The 23,812-nt window shown below is 39.4% G+C and overlaps 1 protein-coding gene across 5 annotated transcripts in view; it reads right to left on the bottom strand.

Moving 5' to 3' along the window:
• Positions 1 to 23,812, bottom strand: part of KIAA1958 (KIAA1958 ortholog) — a 170,455-nt gene that overhangs the window by 80,274 nt on the left and 66,369 nt on the right. For 4 of the 5 annotated variants that reach the window (XR_012424464.1, XM_005581049.4, XM_074016811.1 and 1 more), the window contains exon 2: positions 4,079 to 5,273. Coding sequence is in view for 4 of the 5 variants with exons in the window: in XM_005581049.4 (XP_005581106.1) it covers positions 4,079 to 5,249 (1,171 nt within the window). In the remaining variant the exon portion in view is untranslated. Of the gene's footprint in view, positions 1 to 4,078; positions 5,274 to 12,682; positions 12,974 to 23,812 lie in introns of those variants that run through there. The other variant, XM_074016810.1, reaches the window with a different exon arrangement.

Here is a 23,812-nt window from a genome sequence, read left to right on the forward strand (position 1 = left end):
GTATGGAAAGGACTTCCTAAGCAAAATACCAAAGACAGAAAAGATTGATTGACTGATAAGATGCTGAAATAATCGCCTTCATAAAAATTAAGAAAATTCATACCTCAAAAAAGGTCATCAACAAAATTAAAAGCTAATGGTAAAGTGGAAAATGCAGTTCCAATACACATGAGAGGCTGAGTTACTTGGGAAATGTATTTCCAATATACATGACAGATTATGAGTTACTATTTCTAATATATGCAGAATCCATATGAAGCTATCAGAAAAAGATAAATATATATTTTTTAAAAGAAAAAATATATATACATACAAATTTGATATGCAAAAATTGCTTATACCACAGAACTTCTGGGAAAAGAGTTGATTAATAAAAGGGATCCTTGCACAAAATCATAAAAGAAGCTATGTGTATGTGAGTATATTGAAGAAATATAATATACACATAAAACCCTAACTCATGATGCAATCGAGATTTAAATGTCATTATGACAAATGCCCCAAATTTACATAAAACCTCAAAAATTAATGGAATCCAAGCTACCAGTAGGTAGTCAATAATTCTTCTAATAATAGATGCCCTCTTTATTCATTGTTTGCTAAGATTTGGATTGAGCAGTATGGCAGGATTGACATGAAAATTAATGATTTTATCTATACCTTGATTAACATTTTATAATTTTATGAGTTCAGCTCTGAACAGAAGTAGGGATGATTTTCCACTATGGGAATCAAATTTAAATGGCAACAGTAAAACCAAACAAAATGGAACAATTTCTCTTTGTTTCTGGCTGACTCAATAGTGATTTGCCAAATTATTTATTTTAAAAATGTTATCTAAAGATATGCAGTATTTCTGCAATGATCTGATAAAGACCCAGTACAGAGCATCCACTTTAAAAGAGCCTGACTTAGCTTTCAGAACCTGTCTTCTTTGCTTAGTCCCAAGTACGCTTTACATATTAACGATGTAAGGTCCATTTGTAACAAAGTCATTCACATGAATCTGGGTATGCTAGATTCTAAATTTTTTAAAATCTATGTTAGAAAGAAGATTACCTACTATAAATAAACATGCAAACACAAATACATAAATAAAACTTTAGAACACAGAATCTAATTAGGTACTAGAGTAAAAAGTAAATTTTATGTTAACTTTATACAGTTCACTCAAAAGAAAAATGTGAGTCTGAGTTTTATTTGTCCCACTGCTGTTTCCAGTTCAAATAGTATTTCTCCAAAGTTAATGACATCTTAGCAATAGGATATCCTTCCTCAGAACAATGGATCAAAACATGAGGACCATCCTTGGAAAATCGTCATAACTAGTCTTCATACTGTTTTTCTTAAAGGTTCACCTCCAAGCCAAACTAATCCTCCTCTGAGAGTAAAGCCAAATCACAATTTATGACCGTACATATTACATGCTCTTCTTGGGCATGCCTGCTTTTTATAGCTAATATAAGAAGTGCAATTTCCATGAGGGAAGAAAAAAACCTAAGAGAATGTAATATACGCAATAATAAATGGATTAGTATTTTTTTTCAAATAGGCTGAATTTCTTTCCCAAAATAATGAGACAGTAATATATTCATATATGGTTTAGCAAAGCGCCTCAGGGCCTCATTTGCTATCCATGAGGCAGATGCAGAAAAGTCTTGCATCTTGCTTTGCAGGAATGAGTTACTGAAAAGGTATGCAACACAACTAATACTCTCACCAAACTGGGTACACTGGATCACTTGGCAAAATACATTTCTGAATTCCACCCTATTAAAATAATAATTTTTAAAAAGGCAGGAGAGCTCAAACAAATAAATAAACTAGAACCAGGTTCATAACAATTTAAGTGAAAAGGTACTACTTATATCCTACATATATTAAGAGTCAGATTTCCTGGAACAAAGACTTTCACCAGCCTAATAAAGATAACATTTTCTCTCATGATGAGATTAGCCAAGGACCACACTGCTATTCAATGATCAAAGTATAATTCGTTAAAATATTTTTTAAAAGAAAGAAAGAAAAGGACTTATCCATGGGATAGAAGAAAATATTTGCAAATTATACACCTGATAAGGATCTCATATTCAGAATACATAAAGAACTCCAAAAACTCACCAATAGGAAGGCAATTTTAAAATAGGCAAAAGATTTGAGTAGATATTTCTCAAAAGAAAATATACAAATGGCCAACAAGCACATGAAAAAAAATTTCAATCCCATTAGTCATTAGGGTAATGCAAATCAAAACCCCAATAAGATACTACTTCACACACCCAATAGGATATTTATTATTTTTTTAAACATGAAAAATAACAAGTGTTGGTGACAATGTGGAGCAATAAGAACCTTTATAGATTACTAGTGAGGCTGTACAATGATGGAGCTGCTTGGGAAAACACTTTGGCAGCTCCTCAAAAAGTTAAATATAAAGTTACCACAGGACCCAGCAATTCCACTCCTAGGTAGTTACCCAAGCAAGATAAATATACACACTCACACAAAAACCTGTTCACAAATGTTCACAGCAGCATTATTCATAACAGCCAAAGTACGAACACAACCCAAATGTCCATCAACTGATGAAAGGAAAAATAAAATATGGTATAGTCATACAATAAAATATTATTTGGCAATAAAAAGGAAAGAAATGCTACAACATGGATTAACCTTGAAAACATTATGCTAAGCGTAAGAGGGCGGTCACAAAAGACCACATAATACATGATTCCACGTATATGAAACATATAGAAGAGGAAAATCCATAGACAGAAAGTAGATTAGTGGTTGCCAGGAACTAGGAGGAGGGAAAAAGTGACTGTTAAAGGGTATGGGGTTTCTTTTTGGGGTGATGAAAATATTCTGAAATTAGATAATGGTGATGGTTGTAACAATGCTATGAATACGCCAAAACCCATTGAACTGTACACTTTAAAAGAGTGAATTTTATGATATGTGAATGGTATCTCAATAAAACTATTATTTAAAAAAGAGAAAAGTGAATAAACTGAAAAGCATGATCTTCAATCAGGAGAGAAATATTTTCAGTGAATATCTTCTTAATAACACCACGACTATGTCTTCACAAAAATCATAAACTGAAGGTCTTCTTTGGGAATCTTAAGGTTGATACTAAAACTGGAAAAAAAGTTTGTAAAGCAACTTAATCCAAGGAAGTTTCAGGATAAAGGCACAGGTGCCTCAGGCTTCTAGGAAGCATTTCCCAAAATACACGACGTTTTTGAGAAGGGCTGAAATAAACTAAAACATGCCACAGATTTCTGCACATTTGTTTGTCCTTGTCCACGTTTCTATTCTAACCTACTAGATTTGAATCACGAAGGCAAAAGCATGAGACCCAACCCCTTTATATACTAATGGCCCAGATTAAATAAATATTGAATGTCAGAATTAAAGAACATTAGAACATTAGAATTACAGGTGCGGGGGCCTCGTACAATTATTTCACTCTCCTCTCAATCCATTCCAGTTAGGCTCACAGATTCCAGAAATCCAAGTTTCCGTATTCTTTTAAATTTTAAGAGAAAAGATCAAATACCTCTTTTAGAAATGTCTATTGCTTTTTAAAAAACTTATTAACTACCACACCAACTAAAATGAATAGCAATGTCAAGTTGGCTCAGTCAAATAAATAATAATGGAAAAGCATTAGGTCTATTGTCAAGATATACCTTACTCAACATCATTTTGGCTTCAAACAACAACTAAACACCTTGCTACTGATAGAAAAACGTATTTTTAAAACTTTCAAAAATAACTTTACTACATAAAAATTCAGCTGACAAGTATCAACCTTAAATCTAACGCTACAATATCAACAGAACAATCTTACAGCTGTCCTCTCAGCCCTAAGGTATGTCAACTGGTTATGGCCTTAATTCTTATGAATTTCCTTTATAGTATCACCTGGACATAAGAGTCATTGTTTCTATCTTTCCATGACTAACAAAGGACTGAATTCTAGCAAACTGGAGTGAATGGTTTTAGAAGTGCTGACGGCGCAGAATTCTGGCGTGCGTGGATGAGGGACTCGCTGTCGCCTCATATGCCATACCTGGTATGCACTGTGCTGTGGCCTCAGTGGTTATGGCTGGAGCGACTGGGGGCTGCTGCTGACTGGAGCTCACTTCTGGCTCTGTGTTAACTGAGGGAGAAAGGGCTACCTCACAGGAGGAGACCTGGCTGGGCAGATGGGACAGGAACTCTTCAGAGGCAACTTGTTCATCCTGTCCAGGCAGCTGCAGGGCAGACAAGGGGATACTGATCTGTTTGTTAGGATGGGATGTGCTCACAGGCATTTGCATGGCCACCTGTTGGTTGGTGCCATGGGTACCAGGGGGGCCTCTGTTTGGTGAAGCCAGAGATACCCTAGCAGTCTTCTGGACAACTGGTCTGGAGATCACAGAGGGGGATGCAGACATACCGTGTGGGTCTAGCTCCGTGCTGATGGCGGATGTGACATGGGGAATCAGTTTAGCAGACCCTACACAGGAGGGACCAGCGTGAGTCTGAGGCTTGGGTTTTGCCATCTGTGTCAAGGATAGGGCTGGTCCATCCACTCCTCCTGTCAGTTCTGCATTTGCCACAATGTAATAATCTTCAGGGATTTCTTGTTTGATTTTCTTGATGATGACATCATTGCTGCATTCGTCAACCATCTGCGCCTGGGAGCTTGAATGGAGGGAAGATGGGACTACCCCAGGTCTTTTGCGAGCAACGCTTTGAGGCCTTTGGGTTTGGGGTTCAAAGTCACTATCCTCATCTGTAACAGAAGACTCACAAACCATGTCAAACAGGGTGTTCTCATCTTCATATTCTTCAACAGTTTCATCCAGTTCAGAGGGCTCACTACAATAGGAGAAGTCACAAGAGTCTCTGGTCCGGTTACAGTCTAGCTTTGCTTTCACTGGTCTCCCAGGGTACCTTTCAACAGGGCTAGTCTGTGTCTCAGAGGGCACCCCGATTATACTGGGACTATCAGAGTTAAAACTTCTGTTATCCTGGAAACAGACCCTCTCTTGGGACCCAGCTCTGCAAGTAGCTGTTAGCGGCCAGTGATAAGCATGGCCAGCACTACAGCCCCACATTGCTGTCAGGTTCCCATGGGAACCTTCAGAAAGCAAGTGTTTCAGGTTTGGAATGAGGCTGCAAATAGTCCCATGGCTGTGGGCCCAGCTGACCAATTTGGACAGATTCTCAGATGAGGTATGAAGACAATCCTCCATGTTACAGGATCAGCAGTGTCACTCCTAAAGGGAAATAATCAAAAGAAGAAGCCATTATTACCCAAGATATTCCTATAGCTCGATTACTTCAGTCTGTTCCAAATATGATCATTTGGCATAAAAAAGAAATGCACTTCAAAACCGAATTTAGTTAATGTTGCTGTAGATGAGCAGGGACTGGAAGAGAATATCAGGAAAAGTAAAAACAGCTGATGACTCATGGTTGTGGGATTTGGAGAAAAATTTTGTTAGTTTTCTTTATTGTTGTAATAATTCCTGCCTAAGGGGGGAGAAAAGGAGAGAAGGAAAAAGAAACAAGTAATAAAGAGATGAGCTTTTCCATGGTACATTTTACTTCCAGAGTCACCGACAGAGAGGTTCAGATGGTCCCTCAATAATAAAATTGTGTCTATTACTTGCATTAACCAAGAGGATGCAGCTCCAATGACACCCTTTGACGTCAGAAACTTCGCTACTAGAGGCAGAGCCAACAAAGGAGGTTTGGATCCATCTTAGGATAGAGGTCAGAGAAAGGACGCCAGTTCTCTGCTGGGCACCAGACGACAATGCAACTAGGAGTCCAAGGAGAGGATCAGGAGCTCGATTTGAGAAATGGGAAAGAAAAGTATTCAGCAGAGGAGGGAGAACAGACCGGGAAAAGACCTGCTGGAGGGGCAGGCTGTAGACCGAAGCAGCAAGGATGGGGAAGCGGGAGGCCCTGCTCTAACCACTCTTAGGATCAGGCTTCCTGTCTCCTGGCTGCCTGCAATTCCTGAAATATTGCCTTTCATCCCACCATTAGAGGTTACAAAGTATGTCTGGTGTTTTCCACCATCTGAGGGTCCCATAAAGCCAAGCATAACCAACCATCAAATAGAAGCAAATCATTCCTTATTAGGCAGGAGACAAAAAGAAGCCCTTGTTAGGAGTCCCTGAAGAGTGAGGACAACATGATGGGTAGGAAAGTGAAAGGTGACATGTGGAGTCTGCAAGGGGCTAGAAAGGTTAGTAAGGCTTTGCCAAGAGGCGGGTCCTGGGAGCACTGGGCAGGGAGGCACAGGAATCTTTATGTGTGATTTTATTGGCCCTGGCTATCTGCAGATGTGGGTGACAAGAGGTGACTTGCTGGTGCTCTGCACTCAGGCACCACGGTCTAACCACAATGTCAGGTGGTTACACCAAAGTGGACAGACACCTGAGCCATTCCCTGACCTGACTCCATGGCACCCTGTCAGGGAGGTTAGGTAGGTTCAAATCCTTTAACATACTATTAAGGTCTCTGTTGATGTGGCCATGGCCACCTCTCAAGCCTCATTTCCTATGACCATGTCCTCTTCCCATACTTCTTGTGGTCCCCTCTTCTCTAAACTCCCTACTGGTGAGAAACTCATTCTTCTGCTTGATACGCTGCCCTTCTCTTTCCTCACCTGGCCAGCCCCTTCAAAACTGAACCTGGGGCTACCTCCTACTGGCATCTTTCCAGACCCCCTTTCTGCATCAGAGATTTATTTAGCTTCCCTTCACCCATGCCTGTATCATCTCAAGGGATTTGCCTTTGCTGTACTATTATCATTGATTTGCTTGTCTGTCTCTCAGACCTAATAATTTCCTGAAGGCAGAAACTATGACTTAATTATTCACTCAGTGAGGACCTACTTGGGGATATGGAAATTCATAAGGTTCTTGGGACATTATAACCTATTGTCTAGTATGCAGTTGTTGTCGAATAAACGAATGAAGAATGAATGTTTACATACTGCCAGCACCATCAACACTTACAAAGTGAACGTATAAGACTCTCAAGTAAGACACATAAATTTTCCTCGTATCACTTTTATTGTAATCATTCAAGGGATTAGACGATTTTCTGCCAGATAGTGTAACCAAAACCCAGCCACCTTGTATATGCAGAAGAGTGACAGATGAGCACCCAGAGTTCATGAAGCAGCCAAGTAAACGGAAAGAACAGTGACTGGCATGGGAATCAGGAACGTGAAATCCCAAGCCTGGAACTGCTCCCTGTGGTCTCAGACAAGGCACTAATAATCTCTAAGCCTAAAATGCCAGGACTACATGATCTTACGTCTCCTTCATACTCTAGAAATTGACTTATTTATGTTTCTTTCATATAACTTTGGTTAAAGTAGAAATGTAAAAAAAAAAAAAAAAAAAAAAAAGGACATAGACTGGTTTGTTCTGAACTTTTTTCTTTCTTTTTTTTTTTTCGCAGGGACAGGGGTGTCCCTAGGTAGCCCAAGCTGGTCTTGAACTGGGCTCAAGCAATTCTCCTGTCTCAGCCTCCCAAAGCTCAGGGATTACAGGCATGAGTTACTGCACCCCAGTCTGTTTTGAACTTAACATAGCTATTAATATTTAATTGGTGTGGCAGAGACTGCTAATTTGCCTACCCAGTGTCTGTTCTCGCTTAGTCCTCACAGACAGTCCAAATTTGTTGAGGCAGCAGTGTGCTCACTTAAGTATTTTTCCCAGCTTCCCCTGCAGCAACGATGGCTCCATGACACAGTCATGGTCAAGGACACGTAAATGGAAGGGATTTGGATCATAATCCTGAAAGACAAAATTCTGAATGCCATAGTTCCAAATGTTGAAATCCCGAAAGATCAAAATCCCTAAAGTCTAACATCCCCAAAATCACAATCATACGATAGCTACATCATGTTAAGTAGAACTATTACCTTGTTATTGTCTTTATTTGGAAATTAAGTATGGTTTAAGGAAATGCATTATGAGTGATAAACTGACATGGGGTGAACTTGTGGACTTAAATTTAGGTGTCAGTTTGACTGGATTAAGGAAGACTTAGAGACCTAGTAAAGCATTATTTGGGTGTGTGTCTGTAAGGGTGTTTCCAGGAGAGATTAGTGTGTGAGTCTGAGTGGATTATGTGAAGATCTCGCCTGAAAGTTGGCAGGCACCATCTAATCAGCTGGGGCCCCAGAGAGAACAAATACAGAAGGTGAATTGTTCTCTCTCTCAGAGCTAGCACAGGCTTCTCTTTCGCTGCCTTGGACATCAGAACTAGAGGCCTCCAGCCTTTGGACTCTGGGACTTATGCCAGCAGTTCCCAGGTCCCGGCCTTTCAGCCTCAGGCTGAGAGTCACATCATCAGCTTCCCTGGTTCTGAGGCCTTTGGATTTGGACTGAACCACTATACCAGCATCCCAGGGTCGCCAGCTAGCAGACAGCCTGTTGTAAGACTTTTCAGCTACATAATCACATGAGCCAGTTCCCCTAATAAATCCCCTCTCATGTATATATGCATATTCTATTAGTTCTGTCTCTCTGGAGAATCTTGACTAATACAGATTTGGTACTGGCAAAGCCAAGTATCACTCCTTCTTACTGAATTCCTTACAACACAACAGAAGAGACTACGAAATGTTCCCTTGCAAAAGGGCTGTGATAAGTTAAATATACAAGGTTACTAAATGGTGAAAGATAAAAGTTTAAATGCTAATCATTATTGGTGCTGCACAAGCAGAAAATTGCTTAACTGCAGCAGCCAAGCAATAAGCACTTTCAGATGGATAGTATATACTTACAAAATTTGTAGACCACAACCACTCTCCAAATACAAGTGCAGCAAGTGTTTCAAAGATCACAGAAGTGAAAACACAGGCCAAAAGTACAAGAAATCTCCTGGCCAAATTATTCAATAGTGTAAGACTTCTGCCCCTTCACGTATAGCACCATGCTTCCATTCAAAAAACACCCTTCAGCAGAGAATAAAAAGAATTCAACAAGCTCAGTGACCTTCTGAACCAAAGATACTTGTTGATACTGAGGTTCCTCAGTGTGAAACAAACAAACAAAAAACTTTAAACGGTGAACTATTCTTGACTAGTGATTTGACTGTCAAAGAATACAGGTTTCTTATATTTACCACTAAATCTAACATACAAGAACTAGTACATGCTTCACTTTAGCTAAGAAATTGCACTTTCAAAATTGTTCCCACTGTTTATCAGCTATATACAATTCATGTCCCTGTTAGATCTGAAAATTCTAGAACTTATCCACTCAATTATGTATTAATGACAAGAAAAAGTAAAGCACTTAATAAATGCTTATTTGGGCCAGGTGCAGTGGCTCACGCCTGCAATCCCAGCACTTTGAGGGGCCAAAGTGGGCGCATCACTTGAGGTCAGGAATTTGAGACCAGCCCGGCCAACAGCCAACGTGGTGAAACCTCGTTTCTACTAAAAATACAAAACAAAATTAGCCAGGCATGGAGGCGCACGACTGTGATCCCAGCTACTTGGGAGGCGGAGGTTGCAGTGAGCCAAGATCATGCCACTGTACACCAGCCTGGGCGACTAGAGCGAAACTTGTCTCAAAAAAAAAAAAAAAAAAAAAAGAATTCTAAAAGTGAATTTCAAAGTGTTACCAATAGTTTGTGTTTCCCATTCAGCCTAATGCATTTGGCAGGAAATTCAGATGAGTGGATTGGCTACAATGATATGGCAACGATACAAACCTCAGTTAAAAGCTTCGTTTGCCTGCACTGGCATTCCTTTCAGCAGATGACATTCCAGAAGCTTTTAATGAATTAAAGCCATATTGCCTGAAGAAGCCAGCAAAGTACTGACTAGTTCAAAAATAATTATGTGCACAATAGGATAAAAAGACACTTAATGCAATGGTGTTGCTGTTCCATCACCAGTATTGCTTCCGCCAAATTTGTGGTCTGTGTATGGAGTACATGTAGAATGGATTTCCATCTACCCACAAAACAGAAGCATGGCACAGAAAACGGGGAAATTTAATAGGCAATGCTCATGTTGTTGTATATGGAATCATACAAGAATTTCAAAAAGAACAGTACCACATGTAGAAGGAACATGAACGTATTCTCCAATGACAGCCATGTCCTAAAAGAAAAAAAGCAGCTATTTGTCAAGATGCAAGACTTCAAAATATAGTTAATGATCATGAAAGTCGGCCAGTTCTTACAGACTACCTCCATGCAACTGCCATAATATATCCCTGTAACACACATTTTCATATGTCAATTTTTTTTTTTTTTTTTTTTTAGTTTTCCTACTCTTAAATCCGCAGCCCTATTTTTTTTTCTTTTTTTTGAGACAGAGTCTTGCTCTGCTGCCCAGGCTGGAGTGCAGTGGTGAGATCACAGCTCACTGTAACCTCTGCCCCCCAGGCTCCAGTAACCCTTCCACCTCAGCCACCCTAGTAGCTGGGACCACAGGTGCGCACCACCATGCCTGGCTAATTTTTGTATTAAATTTTTTGTTTGTAGAGATGGGGTTTTGCCATGTTGCCCAGGCTGGTCTTGAACTCCTGAGTTCAAGCGATCTACCTCAGCCTCCCAAAGTGCTGGGATTTCAGGCTTGAGCCACCATGCTGGGTCAAGCACTATTTCTCTTACAATGTGCTATGCTATGTATTTCATCTTATCATTTCCAAAACTGGAGGTAGAAACATTGGGAAGACTCACAGAGTTCTAATTTATTTTATGTACTTTTTGCAAATTTGACTCCAAAAAGGTACATTACCACAATGTTGACTTTGTGTATAAGCATCGTGCGTGTACATAAAAGCACCGAAATGTCCTTAATAAATGAAGAGATGTCCTTTCATACATCTGCATTTGTGAAAAATAAAATTTCTCAAGATCTTAGCTCTTCAGGTAACTGCATATGCAGTGGTGACCCATCACAGTTTTGATGGATCTCATCAAAAGACTTAGGTTGTCCGTCACAGTATTTCAGACGACCTCAGTTGTAAAAGCTATTCCTTCATGAACACGGTTCATCTGCTCATAACTGTTAGACCCATGCAACTGTCATTAGTATACCTGCGTGTTTGTTTATAAAAATTTGTATGCTAATACTGCCTATTTTATTTTATAAAGTGACCTATGAAGTGTTCTGCCGTGTTTTTATGTTTCTCAAATAAGTCCCTTTTTAAAAATGTAAAATAAGTGTCTTTTACATTTTTTCCAGAACTGCATTTTCGGGATTTTGATCTTTCAGGATTGATTTTCAGGATTTTAGACTTTAGGGATTTTTATTCAGGATTATGGTGCTGATAGTTGTTTCTTTCCAGATTATGATCAGCTCCTATATGGAAGTCACTGGGTGGGGTTTTGGGAAAGCCCTTGAAACACAGATTTGTCTGGTTTTTACCTTTTCCCCTTAGTTCTTTCCCTTTCTTTCCAAGTGGAAAAAGACAGGATGACCGGAGCTACGGAGGCCTCCTGGGAACATGAAGAAGAACTTAAGAATGGCAGAGAACATCAAGAAGGAGCTTCATTCCCTGGTGACACCATTGAGCCAAAACATCAGCTCTGAACTGCCTGCTTCAGGGATCCTTATTCATAAGGGAAAGATGTACTCCTGATCTTGTTTAAGCCACTGTTGTTCAAGTTTTCCCTTGTTTTTGTTTGTTTTGTTTTGTTTAACCCTGTCTTATGGAGCTGGGGAATTGTTTGTTACATATAGCTGAACTCAATTACTAATTAATACATGCCAAATAATACATTCCTCCCTGATTTTTGATACCTTAGAGTATAATCCTTCATTTACTCTGCACCATACTCTGGTACAATTGTTACTCAGATTAGACTCCAAAATTAAATTCTTGGAAGGTCCTTAATTCTATGTCATAATATTTTTACCACTTTTCATTTTTATTGTAATAAAAAATAATTAATACGAGCATATTATTAATCATCTAAATAATCATATAGCCATGTACTGCCATGTAATTTCAACACCCCTTTGCCTCACATTAGGGCCCACCTTAAGTGACATCACTCAACTTCCAATTTGTTAGAAAACCTGTTCATGCTGTATTCATCTTAGCACATATAAATAAAATACAATTTCTCTTTCGCACTAATAATTTTAAAACAAAAGGCATCCTGATTTGACATCATAAAAATAACATAATGTGACGGTGGAGTAATATACTACTTTTAAGTGTCGTAGGGCAATGAGAAAAGAAAAGGAGTTGAAATAAATACTACATGTTCATAGAAAATCATATACATTACAGCACAATATTTTTTTGAGGCAGGGTCTCACTCTGCTGCCCAGGCTGAAATGCAGTTCACTGTGTTCTTGAACACCCAGGCTCAAGCAATTATCCTGCCTTAGCCTCCTGAGTAGCCGGGACTACAGGCATGCAATTTATGGCACAATATTTGAATGAAGATGTTGGAACAGTCTAAAAATGTAAAAATGTGGCAGAATCAAGGCACCAAATTGTAAAGGCACGTAGAACTCTTAAAGAATCTATTAACCAGGTAGAAGCTACTGTACAATAGTACCTTTGCTGAAGGCCCCCATAGCTATAATAATAAAATGCTAAAGTGAAAATAAAAGACAAAGTGGATAAAATTATAAATTTTATTAAAGATTACACATTTAATTTTATTAATATTCACTAACCTTTAAGAATCAAAAGGTAGGCCGGGAGTGTGGCTCACGCCTGTAATCCCAGCATTTTGGGAGGCTGAGACAGGCAGATCATGAGGTCAGGAGATTGAGACTATCCTGGCTAACACGGTGAAACCTGCCCCTACTAAATATACAAAAAATTAGCTGGATGTGGTGGCGGGCACCTGTAGTCCTAGCTACTTGGGAGGCTGAGGCACGAGAACCACGTGAATCCGGGAGGCAGAGCTTGCAGTGAGCCAAGATCGTGCCACTGCACTCCAGCCTGGGCGACAGAGCGAGACTCTGTCCAAAAAAAAAAAAAAAAGGATCAAAAGATAGTAAACATTAAGTTGCTTTTATTACATTCTTAAATCCGTTGCCAATCTCATGGAGAGGCTCTTAAACTTTGAGTACCATAAAATGAAAATATTTTTCCAGAATTACTATTAATATATTTCAACCTGGCAACCATGTTGACTAGTAGTTTTGAGAGCATAATTAGCTGACATATTAAGGCAATTAAATATATTGAGTCAAAAGAATAGTTATCACTATACTTCAATATATTGTAAGTTTCATACAAATTGAAATCAACAAGACAACCAAAGTATTTTCAAAATTCTGAGAATAAAGTTTTTAAAATCTACTGATTTCCCATCAGCAGTCAATGATAACCTCTATGCTGAAAAACAATGCTGCTTCTACATTTTCAAGAATTAAAAAATGACTTCAAGTGGCATTTTCCCATATCTGACATGGGCAATGACTGGATAAGACACTTACAGAGTTATCAAGTGACACCTGATTAAAAACTGAAATTCAGGCCAGGTGCAGTGGCTCATGCCTGTAATCAATCCCAGCACTTTGGGAGGCCAAGGCAGAGGATCATTTGAGCCCAGGGGTTTGAGACCAGCCTAGGCAAGATGGTAAGAGCCTGTTTCTACAAAAACAAAAACCAAAAACCCCTGAAATTCACGGAGTTCCAGCTGGTGGAGTTTAGATTAAGTATAATATACCATGTTAGCAAAGCTATGAACTTAGGCAAGTAGACATTCTATGTATTAGCATGTATATTATGAAAGCCAAACTCAGAAGCACATTAAATATCAAATCAGACTTTCTACCATTAAACCCAAAATTAATCATTAGGTTTCAGAAGAACAATAACACAACAATGCTTACAACTAAAGCTAATGTTTTTTAGACAATTCTTATTTGCCAAGCACTGTTAGGGCCTGTCACACCAAGAATCCTAATTATTATCAATAATTCTAATTTGACTAAGTTAGTTAAATTATCCTCGTTTTATAAATAAATAAATCACTTGCACAAAGTAAATGGCAGAGCCAATATTTGAACTTAAGTATTACTCTAGAACCCATGCTCTTATTTATAGTACATGGCCATTGGTATTGTAATAGTAGGAAGACACTGTCTCAAGTCTGGTTCCCTATAAATTAATGTTGTTAATTTGATCTTATCTGGTTTGATAGACTTAAGTTGAATTTGTAAGTATATTTTGATTTATAGCTATATCAGAACTATAAATTTTAAGTTTACATGTATTTAAGTAGCATTATAATAAAAATTATTTAAGCCAGCACTAGTCACAAAGAAGGTCCATGAAAATACTTTTTCTTTCAAAAGTTTGAGAAAAATTTCTTTACAGAAAAAAAAGGTATGAAAGGATTATGTCACTTTTTCAAAAAATGATAAAACTAATTAGCAATGAAATAAGTGAGTCCCTAGTTAGCTTTGGCCTGACTTCAGTTACAACAATCTACCCAAAAATCCTTGTAATCTCTCTCTTTACAAGGTTTTGAACCTTTTAGAGTTTGTTGTTGCTGTGTTTTAATACCACCAGATGTCAACTGCTGATGCATGACAAAAATGACATAAAAAGAAACAGAAAACCTAAGTAACTACATACCTACGAAAGAAATTGACTGAAAACTAAAAACCTTCTCCAAAAAGAAGGCTCAGGTGGTTTCACTGGTAAATTCTATCAAACATTCAAGGAAGAAACACCACAAAAATTATGCAAATATTTTCAAAAATATGGGGGGAAGAGAAAGCACTTCCCTCAACTTGTTTGAGAATGCCAGCATAACTTTAATACCAAAACCTGACAAAGCCAATATAATAAAGATAATTAGAGACCAATATTCCTCATGAGCATTGATGGTAAAAATCCTTTACAAAACGTGAGCAAATGTAATTCAACATAGTAGCAGTCTACAGGAAAAAAACCACACAATCATTTCCATAGATGCAGAAAAAAAGCATTTGACAAAATTCAGTACCTATTTATGATAAAACAAACTCTTAGCAAACTAATAATGGTAGGGAATTTCCTCAAACTGATAAAGAGCATCTATAAAAAATCTACAGCTAATATTTAATGTAAAAGACAATTACTTCCTTTTAAGATTAGGAATAAGGTAAGAATGCCCACTTGTATCACTCTTATCCAATATTGTACTAGAGGTCCTAGCACTGAAATAACACAGTTGGGGAGGGAGGAGAAAAGGCAGAAAAATTGGAACAAAAGAAGTAAAATTGATCCTATAATATATGTAAATAACATGGCTGTTCATGCAGAAATCACCGAGAATTCACAAAGCAACTGCCAGAACTCATAATTGAATTTAGCAAAGTAACAGGACACAAGATTAATATTAAAAGCTCAATTATTTCCTACATACTAGCAGTAAAATATTTAAAAATTATATTTAAAGAAATTCTACTTATAGTAGTGCCAAAATATATGCCAAAGAATAATTCTTACAAAAGATGCCCAAGACTTCTATACTAAAAACCACAAAACAATGCTGACAGAAATTAAACATGACCTAAATTAACAGAAAGATACACCATATTAAGGGACTGGAAGAATCAAAATCATTAGGTTTGCAGTTATTCCCAAATTTATCTATAGGTTTGATACAATTCCAATCATGAAGGTCTTGGAAGTCATCAGGCTCACACCTGTAATCCCAATACTTTGGGAGGCCAAGGTAGAAGGATCACTTGACTCCAGGAGTTCAAGACCAGCCTGGGCAACATCATGAAACTTTGTCTCAATTTAAATTCTCTCTCTCTCTTTGAGAGAGAGAGAAAAAAAGTTAAGATGAAAGGGAATTAAATGTTTGAGCTTAAACTGTGATTTAAAACACATTCATAAAGGCTAGGTGGCTCATGCCTGTAATCTCAGCACTTTGGAAGACCAAGGTGGGAGGACTGCTTGAGCCCAGGAGTTTGAGAACAGCCTAGATGACATAGCAAGACTCCATCTCCACAAAAAGAAAAAAAAAAAAAAAATCCTGAAGTAACTTCTACCTCCCCTAAAACAAAAACAAAAAGAAGGAAAAGACATACAATCAATTTTGACAGATGTCAACAGTATGTTTCAGATTACCTATAAACCTTGTTTACAGAAGAATGAATACAGAAGGAAGTCAGACCATTCAAGTGCAAAGCAGAGAATCAGCAACATTCTCCACTGACCAACACAGATAAATTCTGGGTCTCTTCAAAGGGCCTCAGTGGCAGAAGTTCCAAATATTCTGAATAGGTGAGGATCACATTAGGCTTTCTAGAATCTCAACTGCCCTGCCCTCAACCCAAACTGATAGACATAAAACTTAAGAAGTTCTCCCCCAGACTATTCTGGGTGTGTGTGAGATAACCCCTCATGTGAGCTGGGACAGTGCAGGGGTGAAGAGCCTGGACTCCACTGCCAGATGGCCTGGGTTTAAATCCTAGCTCTGGCCACTTGCTAGCTACATGACCTTGGGCAAGTTATTTTACCTCTGTGTCCCTTAGTTTCCTTATCTGTAAAATGACAACAATACTGACTTCACAGTGTTATTATGAGAATTAAATGAATTTATATCTATAAAATGTGAAAAAAATAATCACTTTGTAATTGTTCACCTGAAATTAGCGGCTTTCCCCCAACTCTGGTGGTCTACCATGCAACTACAGAGAATAATACACAATATAGCACAATATACTCACGAAGTGAGGCCCAGACAGTGAACATATACAATACAGCACAGTGTACTTAGGCACAAATGAAGTTCTCATTTAACATTCTAACTCCTTAGACTCAAGTCACTCCTAAATTTAAAGCAACATTATAAAACAAGGCTCATTTACCCAGACATCTCTGTCTCTGCGAGCCATGCAAATAGGCTCTTAGACAAACTATATGATCTATTCTGCAGCTCTCTGAACCATTGATCCGTCAATCCCAGAGTTTCTTTTTTTTTTTTTTTTTGAGACACAGTCTCACTCTGTCACCCAGGCTGCAGTGCAATGGCACGATCTCAGCTCACTGCAACCTCCGCCTCCCGGGTTCAAGCTATTCTCCTGCCTCAGCCACTTGAGTAACTGGGGATACAGGTGCCCACCACCATGCCCGGCTAATTTTTGTATTTTTAGTAGAGACGGGGTTCTACTATGTTGGCCAGGCTGGTCTCAAACTCCTGCACTCAGGTGATCTGCCCGCCTCAGCCTCTCAGAGTGCTGTGATTATAGGCATGAGCCACTGCACCCAGTCCGAGTTTCTTTTAAGATAAATCATATGGGCTTTTCAGCAGAATTTCTATACAATAAATATTGTATGACAGTGGGCCACTAGGCACTGGGAACACTGCCATTAATAAGACAGTCATGAACTGTGCTCACATGGAACTCATGGTGGCAAGGCAGGAAGAAACAAAGAACTAACGATACAAGAAATAATTTTGCTGCAATTCTATTAAGAATTTTGCAAAGACAGGCCAGGTGTGGTGGCTCACACCTGTAATCCCAGCACTTTGGGAGGCCAAGGCGGGCGGATCACGAGGTCAGGAGATTGAAACCATCCTGGCTAACACAGAGAAATCCCGTCTCTACTAAAAATACAAAAAATTAGCCAGGCGTGGTGGCAGATGCCTGTAGTCCCAGCTACTCGGGAGGCTGAGGCAGGAGAATGGTGTGAACCCGGGAGGCGGAGCTTGCAGTGAACTGAGATTGTGCCACTGCACTCCAGCCTGGGCAACAACAGTAAGACTCCGTCTCAAAAAAAAAAAAAAAAAAAAAGAATTTTGCAAAGACAGTATCCTGAGTGCTAAGTGAGCATAAAACCATAAAAACCTGTTCCATTTTCAGTGTAAGCTTCTCTGAGAAAGTGGTATTTAAGCTAAGAGCTGAAGAGTTAGCAAGACTTCACAGATGAAGAAGGGAGGGGACAGACAGACCTTTAAAACCAGAGTTTATCCATGTGTTTTCTTCTCACAGTCTCACTAGATGAGGCTCTCCTCCAACCCTGTGGATCTGGTTATCAGACAATTAATATAGAAATTAATATCTCAGTAAATGGCATTACCATCCCTTCAAACGCTGAAGCCCAAATCCTGCAAATCACCCTTGACTCCAACACATCCTTCGCATGTCTACGTAGAAGAACCTGTAGGGCTGGTTCAATTCCAGTCAGAATGAAAAGCACAACCAGAAGTCCTAAGAAAGATTCTGGAAGTCCTCCATGATACCTATCAAAAGTTATCCACCCTTAGCAACTACCTTGCAACATTCTAGCATCCCACATAGACTCAGGATAATAGATGCCATGATCGAAAGTAATTCTTACCCTAACCACTTCTACCATACTTCACCTACCCATCTCCTAACAAATGCTGCTCACCAGCTCTTTGACAAACTGATCCAGTTAAAGTTCTAACTTGAAATACAGTTATGCAATGCAAACTAGTTATACCTTTGCCAAGACAATCAATTTTTTAAATAATCTGTAATATAATTCCTACGGTCGTGCAAAACAAACACCTTGATCTTAGTCAATAATTTGATACTGATACTATATCAAAAATGCAAGGCCAGGTGTGGTGGCTTATACCTGTCATCTCAGCACTTTGGGAGGTCAATGCAGGAGGATCACTCGAGGCCAGGAGTTTGAGACCAGCCTGAGACCCTTTCTCCATAGAACATTTTAAAAATTAGCCAGAGGCAGTGGCGCGAACCTGTAGTCCTAGCTACTCGAGAGGCTGAGGCAGGACGATTGCTTATGCCTAGGTGTTTGAGGTTACAGTGCACTATGATCACACCACCGCAATCCACCCTGGATGTCAGAGCAAGACCCTATCTCTTCAAAAAACAAGAAAAGAAAAAGAAAAAGAAAAAAAGCAGCTTCAAAAATATCAGTGCAGGCCAGGCCAAGGCAGAAAGATCGCTTGAGGCCTAGAGTTCAAGACCAGTCTAGGCAACATAGTAAGACATTGTCTCAAAAAAAAAAAAAAAAAAAAAAAAAAAAATCGGTGCAGCTATCTAATATACTTACAAATACCTCAAATTTCTTAAGAACTTCCCCAATTATTCATGTTTTTTAATTTCTATAATTTATACTAAGTAGGTTTTTATTATACACTATCAGAAAAGGATTAAAATGAATTGCAATGGCATTCCACTCACTAAAATTGTTCCACATGTGATGACTGGCAATATTATTCGATCACATTTTAAAGTGGTTTTCCCATCTATGGGCGTAATTTGACATGATTCATACTTTACAGCCCACTCAAAGAAGTATAGTAAATAGAAAACCTGAAAATTCTGTCTCAGAGTGAGTGATGTTTAACATTTTTAATTGCCTTTAACATAGCCTCATTCTCCTGATGGAATTTTCCAAGGCTTAACAGAGTAACAGTGTCTCATAACAAAGAATCTGTCCCAGATGCTTGAAAATACAGTCTCACCTTGGGAAATAAACTATAGGCGGGCTGATCCCAGATTTCAGAGAACAAAGTGAAATACATGTGCCTCCCCAGACTCCACTGGAACTGCCCTGGCCAAGGTCACCAATAACCTCTATACCAAGACATTCCATTGACACTCCTCAGTCCTCTTCTCTTGGCTCCTCAGCAGCAATAAGAGCTGTCCTCTGCTTCACTCGAAACCCTCTCTTCCCTTAGCTTCCATGATACTGCCCTTCCTTATTCTGCTATTCTTGGTTTCCTTTGCTAGAGCACAACACTCTATTTTGACCTTTAAAACCAGAGTTTATCCATGTGTTTTCTTCTCACAGTCTCACTAGATGAGGCTCTCCTCCACCCCTGTGGATCTGATTATCAGACAATTAATATAGAAATTAATCTCTCAGTACATGGCATTACCATCCCTTCAAATGCTGAAGCCCAAATCCTGCAAATCACCCTTGACTCCAACACATCCTTCGCATGTCTACGTAGAAGAACCTGTGGGGCTGGTTCAATTCCAAGAACTCATCCCTGGCCGCTGGTTTTCAAAACTACTATGTTTTACAAAGCTTCTGGTTTGCATTGCTGCTACACTTCTGAAGGGTGTAGAAAAAGATGAAACCTGCAGGCATGTACTTTCTTTATGTAGAGTGGGTGAACCTTAAATTAGCATTTTAAATGTGGTAATAAGTTAATATTATATAACACTTTGTACCCGAAGTGTTGCACCCAAAGTGTTATATAATATATAAATTAATTCTTATATCTTTACTAGCTCTCAGGAAGGGAGGACAGGTCTTTCTTATTACTGTGAAATATTTGCTCATAGGAATGAGATCTGAAGCTACAGTGTATATCATTTTAATAGCCCTTCCATTCTGACTCTTATTTTTAGGTATGTGGATGGTGAGTGCTGAAAGTGGTATAATTGTTCCAGATGAGAGATGGTGAGTCAGTGACAGTGTTGGGAATGTGAGTAACCTATTTTTATTCATAAAACGAAATATTTTAGAAACTCTGAAATAGGCTTAACAGACATCAAGATGACTTGAATTTCAGGTCACTGGTAATAGGATTAAGCCTCCCGATTTAGGGCCATACCACTCATTCTACAAAATATTCAAAGAAGGAGAGAGGTCATTTTCCTGAGAAATGCAAAAGAATTTTAAAAACTGACATGATTTTGGTTCAGTATTATGGTCCCTTTGCAAAAGCACAAAAATGTCCTTACCTCTTCCCATATAGTTCTAGAATGTATATTCTGACTCATTAATCTACTTATCTATTTTATAATTAATACTATACCATTTAAAATTACTGTAGCTGAATACGTTTTTATATTCAAGAAGGCAAACCCCTTCTCATTATTCTTATTTTTCAAAATTGTTTTCTAATTCCTTTTTTTTTTTTTTTTTGGAGACAGAGTCTCGCTCTGTCTCCAGGCTGGAGTGTAGTGGCGCGATGATCTCGGCTCACTGCAATTTCCACCTCCTGGGTTCAAGCGATTCCCCTGCCTCAGCCTCCTGAGTAGCTGGGACCACAGGCGCGCACCACCATGCCCGACTAATTTTTTGTATTTTAGTAGAGATAGGGTTTCACCATGTTGGCCAGGATAGTCTCGATCTCCTGACCTCGTGATCCACCTGCCTCAGCCTCCCAAAGTGCTGGGATTACAGGCGTGAGCCACTGCGCCCGGCCTCTGACTCCTAACTTTTATGCAAAGTGTCCAGTATGCCGTATCATAATAAATGTATTAGATATTTATTCCTATAACATTTTCTTATGCTATGTTAAAAATGTTTCTGCATGTCTTAGTTGGAAAAGTTGTTGAATTTTATCAAGTATTTGGTCAACTATAAATACAATATTTTTGTTTTTCATGTCTTAAGTTACATTTACGATTTCTCAGTGTTGACCTACCTCGGATTCCTACGCTACTTCTCAGTTTCTGTCATTGGCGCATTGCCCTTTCTCTGACCTTTAAAACTAGGTTCATCAGCGGTCCTGGCATTACTTTTGTCATGGTACTGTCTCATGAGATGATGCTTTCATCCACCTCTGTGAATCTGGTTAGCTGACATACATACCCTAATGTTTCCCTAATTAATCTCTCAGTAGCTGGCAGAGACATCTTCCTGGCTGCTGAGGCCTGAATCCTAGAATTAGATTTCTAAATATTTTTTAGGATTTGAGACATCATTACACAAATACACTGCTTAGGGGCTGGACAGATGTGTGCCAGGGCCAGGCATCTTTGTGCTCTGTGATCCTTCTCTAAGCCCTGAATGCAGGCTATAGGAGGGTAGAAATTTTGTCTAGCACTGTGTCTTCAGCACCTCAAACAAAGCCTAACACACAGAAGGCACTCAAGAAACAATGAATGGGGCTGGGTGTGGTGGTTCCTGTAATCCCAACACTTTGGCAGGCCAACAAGGGGGATTGCTTAAGCCTGGGTGTTCAAGGCTAGCCTAGGCAATAGAGTGAGACCCTGTCTCTACAAAAGACTGAAAAAATTAGCCTTGTGTGGTGGTGCGTGCCATTAGTCCCAGCTACTTGGGAGGGTGAGGTGGGAGGATCACTTGAGCCTGGGAGGTTGAGGCTGCAGTGAGCTGTGGTTGCATCACTCTGTCTCAAAAAAACAAACAAAAAACACAAAACACTGAAGGAATACTGAAGGAACAAATTCAATTGGATTCTCATGAATACTCTGATTTGAAAAATGTCTACCCACCTGATCTGTCCACCTGTCCGCTCAACCTTCTACTTAAAGCATTGTGTCTCCCTGCCCCACTACCCCCTGGCCCAATCTGACAAGAACAGAGGGCACTCCTGCCCATTCAGGATTACATTAAGCATAGCAATGATTCAGAGAGGGGAGGGAGTCAACAATCCAACTGCAACACTCACTAGATTAAAATCTTTCAACAAGCATGCATTGTTTTCATTGCAATCATACATTTACTGAAAACTGACTCAGAAAGCCTGTATAATCTTTTGCCTAGTTCACTAAAGAAGAATAAGTGGGCTGAACTCAGTGGCTCACGCCTGTAATTCCAGCACTTTGGGCAGTTGAGGCAGGAAGATTGCTTGAGGACAGGAGTTGGAGGACAGCCTGGGCAACACAGTAAGACCCTATCTCTACAAAAAAACATGTAAGCAATTTTTACAAAGAAGCCTAAGTGAAGAGAGGGCTGTACTATATACAATTTACAACAAAATTGGAAAGCAAAGCCTGTGAATTAAGTAGGAGTTATGGGAATATGAAAGTGCATGTGTATTTGGTAGCAAAATTTTCAAAACTGAACCCCAGTCCCCCTTCAAAGAACTCAGCCAGTAGCTACCTGTGTGCAGGCAGCAGACTTTGCCCTGGGTATGGAGGCATGGTAGAGAGAAACTGACAGCTGGGTCAACCTTGCAGGTAACAAGGACAGAAATTGACAGGCAGCTGAGGTCTACTTAAGGGAGATTCAAGATGTCATGCAGCATTTTAAACTTCACTTGGTGCTATGGTTTGAATGTATCCCCTCCAAAATTCATGTTGAAACTAATCCCCATTGTGGTTTTAAGAAGTGAAGCCTCTTTTTTTTTTTTTTTTTTTTGGAGACGGAGTTTCACTCTTATCCCCCAGGCTGGAGTGTGCAATGGTGCAATCTTGGCTCACTGCAACCTCTGTCTCTCGGGTTTTCAAGTGATTCTCCTGCCTCAGCCTCCCAAGTAGCTGGGATTACAGAAATGTGTCACCATGCCCAGCTAATTTTTGTATTTTTAGTAGAGACGGGGTTTCACCATGTTGGCCAGGCTGGTCTTGAACTCCTGACCTCAAGTGATCTGCCCGCCTCGGCCTCCCAAAGTGCTAGGATTACAGGCGTGAGCCATCATGCCAGGTCAAGAAGTGAAGGCTTTTGAAAAGAGATTATGTCATGAAGGTTCCACTCTTATGAAGAGATTAGTGCCTTACAAAAGAGCTGGAGGAAACTAGCTTAGGTCCTTCTGCTATTCGAGGGCACAGCAATTGTCCCCTTTCTGTCCCTTCTGCCATGTGAGCATACAGTGAGCATACAGTGAGAAGATGGGAAGATGCCATCCATGGAGTAGAAGACAATGAACCTGCTGGAACCTTGATCTTGGACTTTCCAGCCTCTAGAGGTGTGAGAAATAAATTTCTGTTCTTTATAAATTACCCAGTCTCCAACATTTTGTTACAGCAGCAGAAAGGAGCTGAGACACTTGTTTTCCAACAGGCATTTATCAAGGCAGGGGGCTGAACACCATGATCACCCACTCTGTGTGGTAAAATGTCTCAGTCTTACTTGTTCCTCATCTCTCCCACTTGCCTGGCCTCTGCTCATAGGATCTCAGGAATGTCTATGGCAACTAAAACTATAAA

The sequence above is a fragment of the Macaca fascicularis genome, chromosome 15 (genome assembly GCF_037993035.2).
Source record: "Macaca fascicularis isolate 582-1 chromosome 15, T2T-MFA8v1.1".
Lineage (NCBI taxonomy): Eukaryota > Metazoa > Chordata > Mammalia > Primates > Cercopithecidae > Macaca > Macaca fascicularis.